General features: G+C 52.2%; 1 protein-coding gene across 1 annotated transcript; it reads right to left on the bottom strand.

The window, feature by feature from the left end:
• Window positions 1–4,813: 4,813 nt before the first annotated feature.
• On the bottom strand, window positions 4,814–11,417 carry LOC103007604 (galactoside 2-alpha-L-fucosyltransferase SEC1-like). Its single transcript, XM_028163098.2, is given in 4 exon segments — window positions 4,814–5,565; window positions 5,568–5,671; window positions 5,673–5,841; window positions 11,315–11,417. Coding segments are annotated over 4 exon segments (1,098 nt in total). The 5' UTR covers window positions 11,388–11,417.
• Between the last annotated feature and the right edge of the window lie 22 nt (window positions 11,418–11,439).

The raw sequence follows: 11,439 nt of genomic DNA, 5'->3' as shown, positions 1-11,439 counted from the left end.
ACCTGTTTGTGTGCTAAGCCAGGAGCACTGACTCGGAGCTTGTTCAGTCCATTCAGTAAATATGCATTAAACACTGTATTCATTTTGTAGGGCTGCTATAACCGCGTACCGCAAACTGGGTGTCTTCAAACAATAGGAAATTACTCTCTCACCTTCCTGGAGGCCCGACGCCAATCTCTGCCTCGGTCATCATGGGCGTTCTGTGTGCCACCTGTCGTGCTGCAGTAGGACACACCTTATTCCAGTGCGACCTCATCTTAACTAATTACATCTGTAAAGACCCTTTTCCCAGATGTCACATCCTGAGGTACTGGGAATTAGGATTTCAACTTCTCTTTTAGGGGGACACAATTCACAATTCAACTCATAATAAACACACACGATGTGCTGGTGCACTCTGGAGCGCTGGGCTATGAGAGCTCTGTCTTCAGAGACCCTAAGTAGTCCCTGTCCTTCTGGGCGTCCTTGTATCCCCTCTGGTGAGGAGCAGGGGCAAGGTGTCGAAGGGCTTGCTACCTTCTGGTTTGGGCTTGCAAATCCAGGAAGGAGCTTAGTAAATACTTCTTGAATGAATTAGTGTAATTTATTGTTGGCAGCTGGTCAGTTCCTGCTTTGGCCCTGATAAAATAAAAGTTGTAAACGTCCTTGTTCACCAAGGCTCTTCAAACACAGGGAACAGAGCTGGGTCACCCAAGCTTCTATATTAAACAGAGCTCAATAGAGTATATCGAGCTACCCCATTCAGCTCCTGGAGGCAGCTGGTGCCTGTTCTGTCCACCGGCAGGGCCCTTTCTGGGTGGAGACCTCCTGGGAGGTAACAAGAGAGGGTGGCTGTGAGCACGGGTCTTCTGAATCTTCCCTCAGCACCTAAAGGTCCCCAGGATGTGCAAGAAAAGATGTGCAAGGAACTAGCGCCCAGCTTCCCACCCGTGGGTGCTGTGGTAGCTCCACAGATTTCATCTTCATCCACCAAGTCAGGTCTGTGAGAAATGTCACCTCTCTTCATTATTTTCTGTGAGTCAATTTGATTTTGACTGAGAACAAGTCCTCATTCCACTAAGTTGGCCAGAAATTCAGCTAGTGGTTTCAACGTCAGAGCAACGTGGGCATTTCAGATTCAACGTGGGAATTTCTGTGTGTAGTACCAAAATGCTGGAGGCATCACTCAGACTCCCAGCAGGAGATGGGACACTCATAGGAGGTGACATGAGAGGAGTTAAATAGGATAATTTACCAAGATGTGGGTAGGGTGTAGGGAAAACAATGAGAGACAATACAGCTCCCAGGGGCTAGCAACTGTGGGGAGCTGTTACCACCTCTAGGTCAGCCGGGATGGACCTGGGACAATAAATACCCCAGCTTCACTCTCCTTCCTCTTCCGATTTCTGGACTGTGATCCCACTGACCCAAGCCAACAGGAAGGCATAGGGCAGGGGAGCTCACAGATACTGTGTTGCTCAGTTTGGGCTGCCGTAACAAAAATACCCCCCGCCTGGGTGGCTTAAACAACAGAAATTTCTTCCTCCCAGTTCTGAAGGCTGAGAAGCCCAAGACCTGCTGATTCAGCTCCTGGTGAGAGCCCACTTCCTGGTTTGCAGATCAGTAAATGTGTGTTAAATGAATTAGTGCAATTTATTTTGGTGGCTGGTCAACTTGCACTTTTGCCTTTATAAAAATAAAACGTTGGCAGAGAGAAGACATCTCTCTCATGTCTCTTATAAGGGCACCAATCCCATTTATGAAGGCCCCACCATTACAACCTAATCCCTCCCAAAGGCCCCACCTCCAAATACCAACACATTGAAGATTAAGGCTTCAACATATGAATTTGGGGGGGGACACATATATTCGGGCCACAGCAGATAACATCAGACAGCCTCCCAGGGCACAGAACAGGGGGAGAACATTGGAGATGAGATTTGGAGGAGCAACAGGAAGAGACCTAGAACATGAGTATTTTATTGAAATGTGAGATACAGTTGCCATCCACTTCTATACTCTGATGTTGTTACACTTTTTCTTTTTTTTTTTTTGGCCATGCTCCGTGGCATGTAGGATCTTAGTTCCCCACCCAGGGATCGAACCCGCACCCGCTGCATTGGAAGCATGGAGTCTTAACCACTGGACCGCCAGGGAAGTCCTGGATGGTGTTATTACACTCGACAGAGAGCCAGGGGTCAGGTCTGAGTTTCCTCTATCCTTCTGGCTTGAATCTCTCCCAGAGAGTTAATTTGGGAAAAGATCCTGGCTAAGGTAAGTTATCCTGAGAAGGGGCTGGCCCTGAGAGAATGGAGGAAAAAAGGGAAAGGGAGTAAAGCCCGTCTGACTCTAGGGGGTAGGGCTGGGAATGGAGGCTGGGAGCTGTTATGGGCTGAACTGTGTCTCCACAAAAATTCCTATGTTGAAGTCCTAACCCCCAGAACCTCAGAATGTGATTGTATTTGGAGACGGGATGTTTACAGATGTAATTAAATTAAAATGAGATCATTAGGTGGGCCCTAATTCATTATGACTGGTGTCCTTACAAGAAGAGGAATTCTGGACACATACACGTACAGAGGCAGGATGTAAAGTCATAGAGAGAAGTGGTCATCTGCAAGCCAAGGAGAGAGGCTCGGAGCAGATCATCCCCTAAGAGCACTCAGAAGGAACCAGCCCTGCCGACACCTTGATCTCAAACTTCAAGCCTCTAGAACTATGAGATAATAAATGTCTGTGGTTTAAGCCACCCCATCTGTGGTACTTTGCTACAGCAGCTCTAGCAAACTAATACAGCAGCTTCCAATATGGCCTGAAATAATCCTCACCTTCTGGTATCATACCCTTGTGTAGTTCCCTCCCACATTCAATCAAGCTGCTCTGTGTGATGGACAGGATATGACAGAAGTGACATTGTGTGACAAGGTAAGGCTCCATTGTAAAGGGCATTGCAGTTTCTACCTTGGTCTCTTGGGTTTCTCTCTCTGGAGGAATCCAGCCGCCATGCTGTAAGGACACTCAAGCATTGTAAGGACACTCAAGCAGCCCCAAAGAGATCCACATCAAGAGGATATGACCAAGAAGCAAGAGCCAGCAACAATTTGCCAGCCATGGAAGTGGATCCCCAGCCCTAGTAAAGCTTTCAGATGACTGTGGCCTTACCCGACACCTGACAGCAACCTCACTGGATATCCCAAACAGAACCACTCAGCTAAGCCACTCCTGAATTCCTAACCCCCAGAAACTCTAAGCGATGATAAATTCCTGTTGTTGCTTTAAGCTAATAAGTTTTGGGGTAATTTGTTTCACAGCAATAGACAGCTAATACAGAACCCCCCTCCCCAACTCCCCTCCCCTTCAGACCCTTCTCCTGCTTGGTTTCTTTGTTTTTTCATTTTATTTTATTTTTCTAATATTTATTTATTTTATTTGGCTGCGCCGGGTCTTAGTTGTGGCACACAGGATCTTCGTGGCTGTGTGTGGGACCTTCGTTGTGGCATGCAGGATCTTTTAGTTGTGGCATGTGAACTCTTAGTTGCGGCATGCATGTGGGATCTAGTTCCCTGACTGGGGATTGAACCCGGGCCCCCTGCATTGGGAGCGCGGAGTCTTAACCACTGGACCACCAGGGAAGTCCCAATCTCTTGCTTTAACAGCCCCCTACCCTTAACCCCACACCATGATGACACCATCAAGGACTTAAGAAGTAAACTGGGGCCCAAAATGGCTCTAGGGAGGTACAGTATTACTAATATGTGAAAGGAAAGGTGTTCAACCTCACAAGTATGCCAAGAAATGGGAATTCCAATAAATAAAGATACTTGGAGAGGGTTTTCAAACAGGAAAGAGATGTGACTGAAATGTTTTCTAAACCAGTGCACCTATGTTTGGTGTAAATTTTAAATGAACATAAATAATTGTATGTTAAATTTTTGTAATATCCAAAAAGGAGTAGTATGTCAATAAAAGTATGGGTTATCTCCATACTTTAAAATATACCAAACACAAGGAAACGAGTATTGTAATCACTTAATCCAACTTTTGTCCATATTGGGGTTTCTCACAGTGGCATTAGGCCCTAGGGGCACAGGCAGTGCCAAGGTGTCAGGTCACCTGTCCACACAGGTGACTGCTGACATGGCCATGGCACGATCTCCGAGGTCCCTGCCCCTCTGTGGTCAGCCTGCTGCTTCAATGACATGTGGGCTCTGGGCGTCTTTGCTGCTGCGGACCAAGGCCCGGTGTTGAGTTCCGCCATCACTGTGAGGCCCTCCCATGCCCCATCCTCAGTTCTGGGGACTCCCCCTCCCCGCCAAAGGTATCTCCACGACATTCAGCCTCTCAAATCCTCTTTTCCCTCACATTCTTTCGTGATAAGGCCCCATTCAACCCAAAGCCTGAATTCTTAGCTGCCAAAAATACCCAGCTCCCCTTTACTCGAAGGCAGGAAGAGTTTCATCGCCAAACCCTCCAAGGAGGCAAGTACCAAGTATCTGGACTCCATGCTCCCGGATCTATAAAGGAGAGGGCAAAAATACGTTTCCATTTCAAAGCAGTCCAAATGTCCAGGGCATGCCAACCACATACATGTTAGTGGTCAACACTTACCCCTGTTTCCAAGACACTACACGAACTCGTTGCATTCTCACGAGGAGCTGCATTATGGTCGTTTTTTCAGGTGGCACACTAAGGCACAGAGAGGTTAAGTCACTTATCCAAAGTCACCCAGCTGGGAAGCAGAGCAGCCCGGATTTAAACTCAGGTATGAAAGCCCACGCGCTGCACCCCACACACTGCTGTTGGGTCCAAGGGTGAGGCAGGGACATGAGCGGGGCTAGGGGACATTCTCTCTAGCCTGCCCCAGGTTGGCTGCGGTGCCTACCCGCTTCGGCAGGAAGGCCACCTGGGGCTTAAAGACCGTGTGGAAGGGGGAGTTGGGCAGGGTGAAGCTGGCCAGGTAGATGGTGTTCCCACCCGTGAGGCAGGCGGCCCAGATCCCAAAGGTGCCCACAGTGATGATGGCGTGGTTACGCTGCGTGAGTAGTGCAAAGTCCCTGGCGGGCGAGCCCTGCAGGCCGTTGCCGGTAAACACCACGTCCCGGAGGGAGCCTTTGAAGTTCTGCCAGCACCAGGCCGTGTCGTCGCTGGTGACCACGAGGAGTGGGCTGCGGTAGCAAGCCCGGAACCAGTCCAGGGCCTGCTCCAGGTAGCCCCGGTCGGCCACCACGCCCTTCCACACGTTGGGCATAACGTGGACGTAGTCCCCCCGGCGCACGTGGACCCCTACGTAGATGCTCGGCCGGCTCCCATTCACCTGCAGACCCCGCAGAAAGTTCTGGGCCTCCTCGCGCACGTGGTCGTGCAGGGTGAACTCCTGCAGGATCTCGGCGCGGAGATGGTGGTAGAAGGTCCAAGAGCAGGGGTAGCCGGTGAGGCGCACGTACTCGCCCGGGATGTGTCGGTACCGCTCCTCCATCCAGTCGTTCAGGGGGTAGTTCTGCCAGGGGATCCTGCTGGCCATGGTGTCGTGCAGGATGGGGAGGGTGATTCTGAAGATGGGGGCCAGCGTGCTGTGCATATGGGGCTGATGAAGGCCGGCCGCCCGTTCATCTTGGCCAGGGCGTACAGGGTGGCGTACTCCCCCATCTGGTTCCCCAGGCGGCCTTTGGAGTTGATGGTGGACATGCCCCCCCCCCAAGGGCAGGTGTCTGGGGAACAGGACCACGCGGCCCGGGTAGACACAGGGGGCGGGCACCAGGGCCAGGCGCTGGTGGCAGTGGAAAATGGTGGACCCGGCAAAGATGACAAAGAGGAAGTAGATGGTGGACAAGGAAGGGCAAGTAGCCCAGAATCTCATGGTGGCTGCGGGGAGGAGAGACAACTTAATTCAGGAGGGATGGGGCAGGAGTTCATTCGCTCACCCCACCCCAAACCACTTGTGCATTCGCTCACTCAGCCCATCCAGGCATGTCTAGCGGCCTCCACCGTGGAGGTCTTAGAGCACAGACCCTGGACCCCTCTGGCCTGGGTTTAAATCCCACCTCCACCCCTTACCAGCTGTGTGACTGTAGTCAAGTTACTCCTGAATCGCAGTTTCCTTGCCCATTAAAAAGCAATGACTGGGCTTCCGTGGTGGCACAGTGGTTGAGAATCTGCCTGCCAATGCAGGGGACACGGGTTCGAGCCCTGGTCCGGGAAGATCCCACATGCCGCGGAGCAACTAAGCCCGTGAGCCACAATTACTGAGCCTGCGCGTCTGGAGCCTGTGCTCCGCAAAAAGAGAGGCCGCGACAGTGAGAGGCCCGCGCACCGCGATGAAGAGTGGCCCCCGCTCGCCACAACTAGAGAAAGCCCTCGCACAGAAACTAAGACCCAACACAGCCAAAAAAAATAAAATAAATAAATAATTTTAAAAATTAAAAAAAAAAATCGATGACTGAGTTGAACCATTTGAGAGTGCCAATATTCAACCATATTTTTCCTACACAAACAGCCATTTCATATGGTCCAACCTAACAGAACTACCTCATTTGTAACATTTTTAGAACAGTGTCTAGCATACAGGAGGCACTCTGTAAGTCTTGGAAAGTAAAGACTTCTAGAGTATTTACTACATGCATCCCTGGGAGCTCATGAATCTATTAAGGCTGCATATACAGAGGTTCAGAGCCTAGACTGTGAGGCTAGACAAGCCCAGGTTCATGTGCAGACTCTGCCTCCTGCTGGCCAACCCGGAGCATGTCAGTTAACTCCCTAGGGCTCAGTCTTCTCCATAAAATGGGGTTAACCGTAGCCCCTGCATGAGGGGCGCCTGGAAGGGCCTCTGCCATGGGAAGCGCTAAGTGCTTCCCGCTACTGTCAGTGGATGTGGTGGATTCAAGCTGCTGCAGAGTCTTTGACGCTTCTTCCCCTGACTCTGGGTGGGCCTGTGACTGCCTTGGCCAATCACATATGGCAGAAGTGACACCGTGTCATTTCCAGACCAGGACTTAAGGGTCCGCCAGTTCCCACCTCCTGCCTCTGTAACATTCTCTCTGCGTTGCCACCTCTAGCTGCCTAGATGTAGCTTTTTTTATATTTAGGTCTCTGATGAGCCCTTCTTCTTCTTCTTTCTTGTTGGTAACCACTTTATTGAGATAATATTCAAATACCATACAATTCTCCCATTTAAAGTGTACAACAGCTTTTAGTATATTCACAGAGTTGGGCAACCATCACAATTAATTTTAGAAAAGTTTTATCACCCCCAAAAGAAACCCCGCACCCCTTAGCCATCCCCACCCCCAATCTTCCCCTCCTCCCCGCCTCCTCCCTCCAACTAATCTAGTTTCTGTCTCAGTGGATTTACCTACTCTGCACGTTGCATATAAATGAATCACACAGTAAGTAGCTCTTTGTGACTGGCTTCTTTCATTCAGTGTCATATTTTCAAGGCTTCTTTCATTCAGTGTCATATTTTCAAGGCTCATCCATGTTGCAGCACGTGTTAGTATGTCACTGATTTCTTTTTACAGCCGACTAATATTCCATGGCATGGATATGCCTCGTTTTATTTATCAGTTCATCAGTTGCTAGACATTTGGGTTGTTTCCACTTTGGGGAATTATGAATAATGCTGCTATGAACATGCACGTCCAAATCCCTGTGTGGACCTAAGTTTTCATTTCCCTCCAGTATTTACCTAGGAGTGGAATCGCTGGGTCATGTGATAACTAACTCTGTGTTTAACACTTTCAGGAACTGCAGACTGGCTTCCGAGCAGCTGCCTCATTTTCCACCCCCACCAGCAGCGTATGAGGGCTCTGATTTCTCCACATCCTCGCCAACACTCACTACTGTCTGTCTTGTTGACCACAGTGGGCGTGTCATGCTAGCTCAGTGAAGCCTACACTCCTGAACCTACCCAGACTCCCTCCAGCTCCTGCCTCTGAATGGGCTCCACGAACCTCAGTTTCCCCATCCTTGTAATGGGGTGGAGAATCCCTTCTTCAGGGGTTGCTTCTTTTTCAGTCCCTCTCTCCTCCAGCTCTCCCCTGGGCTCCCAGAAACGGCCTTTTCACGCTGGGTCTCCAGTGTGTCCTGACCCGCTGTGTCCTCTCCCCTCCTCTGTTCCCCTGACCAGGCACCTGTGGTTTCCCTGTGGCTGTCCCAGTGCCTGCAGCTCAGGAGACCCCCAAGGCCCCGACAGAAGCCCTGGATTGTGTGGCCCCTGCTCTTCCTCATCTGGCTTCCATCTCACCCCCTCAGGCTCCCCCATCTCTCCCTCCCCTGGCCCCCTTAAATGTCAGGGCTCTGTGGGCCTCACCTCCACTCTCCGCCTCCTCTTCCTCCTATATTCCAGGGCTCCTCACTTTATTAATCTGACCCCTGTGGGAAATCTGAACACTCTTGGGCCCTCCTCAAAGGTCTCACATTCAACGTGGGTTCCCAGTGAGGTCAGCTGACTCTTACCACATGAAGTATATATTATGCTCTCTTCCCTGAGATGTACAAGAAATGCCTTGCTCGCTGCTTTAGTTTCCAAAAAGCAAACTAAATCTGCCCCTGAGCCCCTCTTCTCGCTGGGCTGGTAACAACTCTGTCCCAATCACACAGCCTGTCCAGCTCAGGTCCTGCCTGGGGTCCTACGCAGAGGAGGACTCAAGCTTCCGCCTCTGGTCAGCTCACCCAGCTCAGCTAGAGCCCCAGGCCGGTCTCAAAGCCAGCAGGCAAGCTGAGCAGGGACTGGAGCCAGGGCTACTGGGGAGGAGAAACCGGCTCAGCACAGAGGTACCCACCCAGGGTCACCTCCACACTGTGCGGCTCGTGCAGTTGCACAGGGTCCCTGCTCTGCTCTAGCCATCTAGAAAGTCTCCATAAGCGAGAGCAAGGCAGCCCGGGTTTTCATTTTGCACTGGGCTCTGCAAATCAGGTGGCCAATCTGGCTGCCACCTCTGTCCTCCAGCCTCAAGAGCTCCCTCTCCTGGCCTCTCATGAGCCTACACAGCTGAAAAGCCACAGGAAATAGTGAACCAAAGCTGGTGCTTCTGTGCTTCCCGACTCAAGCCAGGCACTGGTTTCGGCGCTTATAAGCTGGTCCACAATTCCTGACTGACCATTTTCATGAAGATTGCTGGCAAACCCCAACCTGAGTTGAATTCACTTGGGGACAAAATCTGAACAGACGTGCAGCTATTCATAGACTTGACTTATTTTGGAGCAAACGCCCATGTGTTCTGCTTGCAGAAACAATAATGTTTGATTATGGGATGCTGCCCAGACGCCGCCAGGGGCGTTGTATAATATATAATATAACCTGTGCACCCGTGATGGTGTCAAAACAGCGGTTCTGCAGCATGTCTGGTCCACAGAGTTTCAGATATTAGACGGTAGGCCTATCTTCACTCATTTGGTCCTCATGATCTCCCATAAGGAAGGTACTTTTTCATGCCAATTTAACAGAAGAGGAAACTATGACACAGACAGGTTAAGAAACTTGCTTTGGGTCACGCAGCTAGGGAAGATGTGGAGCCTGGATTTGAAACCGGTGTGGTTCAGGAATCTGTGCTCCTAATTACCATCCTGGATTTTTCCACTATGTACTGAGAAAGGGATACTCAGCTGCACACTCCAAGCGCAGTTACTCAGGGACTTTGACACGCCCTGCCTCCTGGGGCCTCTGTGATTTCTGCGTCACCACCGAGATAGGGATGAAAGATGTCTCTGGAAGCCCAGAGGTGTGGGTCCCACCCTGCTGAGCCCACCTCAGAGCTGTGGCCCTGGGAGGTCCTGCCTCTGGGGCGCTGTGAGGGTAAAGGTGCCCCATACTTGAGGAACTGCCCCTTCCCCCCAAAGTCTCCTCCCCAACTCGGGGAGTTGTTTCCTCTCTGCTCTCTGCTTCTACCCCCCACCCCAGGCCCCTTCAGGGGTGATAATCGCCTCAGGCAGCTCAGACTATTAAAAGCAAAAGTGAGAAAGCAAGTTTCCCTCCAGGGAACATTAGCTTAAAAAACTTCTAGTGGGGGTGGGGGGGAGGATATAAAGTGAGACCTAAACCTTCTTCCTGAGTTTTCTCTGACAGCAAAATTAGCCTTTGCACTGGCCACTCCCTGTGCCTGGGTCCTCCTGCCCCGATGCCCACGTGGGCATCTTGCCCTCACCTCCTCCAGGTCTCAGCCCAAATGTCCCCCTGACCCCCAACCCCCAAACTACTTCCCTACTTGCTTTTGCTCCAAAGCATCTGTCACCGTCCACCTTTCTCTAGAACGTAATGACTTGCTACTCTTTTGTCGCGCTCTTGCTCTCTGGACTGTGCGCCTGACAAGGACGGGCTGCTGCGCGTGTTCGTGCCGAGCGTCAGACACGCAGTAGGAAGTCAGCGAGCACCAGCTGAATGGATCGGTGCGGCGAGTACTGCACTAGTTACCCTGTCCATCACGCCGCCCGCCCGGGATCTCACATGCCCCCCTCTGACTTGGTGGCGTCTCCTTCTCCGGCAGCTAACTCCTCCTCACGGCTTACCCATGTCCCCACCCTGCCTCCTGCCCCCGGGGCTGCCTCCCCACTGCCGGGTGTGAGGGTCACCCAGAACCAGAATCACGGGTAGCCTTGGCTGTGCCCTCCCGCCCCAGACACTGGGTCCCCAAATCCCTGTCAGGGTCGGGCCCACGCTGTGTCACAATCAATGCACTCAAGGCCACGGCAGCAAATGTGGTGGACCCCCATCCTCCTGAGGCCCTTGCTTTTCTCAGGGGGAAGTGACGAAAAGTGTTATTTTTCTAGTCAAAACCATTCGGATATGTAATGGAGATGAGGGCGACATTTGCATGAAAGGTTCATGAGTGAAGTGTTGAGGCCTCACAGTAAACTGGCCATGGAGGGAGCCGCTTTGAGCTCAGTCCCCCCGGGGGTCCCTGATTTCTCCCTCCAGCCGCTAGAACCACCAAGGTCCCAGGCATTCGTATCTCCCCCTCCTCCTTCCCCACCACCTTAGAAAGCAGCCCAAGTCTTTGGGTTTCCGGGTGGGTGGTGTGACCCTTCAAAGAGCACTGATTTTTTTAGGGCTTGAAAGCGACTGACCTTCATGCTCAGTTGACCCACAGCTGACAGAAGGTTCCAGAGGGCAGGAGGGGCTGGCTTGGGGTCACACAGCCAGAGGCCCACGTCCCGCCTCAGCGTCAGCGGCCCCGCCAGCGCCGCCCTCCCCAGCAGGCCAGCCCCTTCCTGATCACAGCCACCACGTGCCGGGGCTGAGCCCGAGCCTGCCTGCACCGAGGAGTAGCGGGGCAGGGGCGGGCTGTGAGCGGAGCACGGACCCCAGACCCCGGAAGGCCATCTGGCCGCCGTCCCCTCCTACCTGCCTTGAGCCTTCTCGGCCAGCCTGCTCCGGGCCGTCCAGCTGCGGGCCCCGGGGGGGCAACGGCGCTCATGTCCCACACAGTGCCGGGTGGCGCGGCTGCCAGGGGTCCCTGCGGGGAGAGC

The sequence above is a fragment of the Balaenoptera acutorostrata genome, chromosome 19 (genome assembly GCF_949987535.1).
Source record: "Balaenoptera acutorostrata chromosome 19, mBalAcu1.1, whole genome shotgun sequence".
NCBI lineage: Eukaryota > Metazoa > Chordata > Mammalia > Artiodactyla > Balaenopteridae > Balaenoptera > Balaenoptera acutorostrata.
The sequence above is the reverse complement of the archived record's forward strand: the minus strand, read 5'-3'. Positions and strand labels throughout refer to the sequence as shown.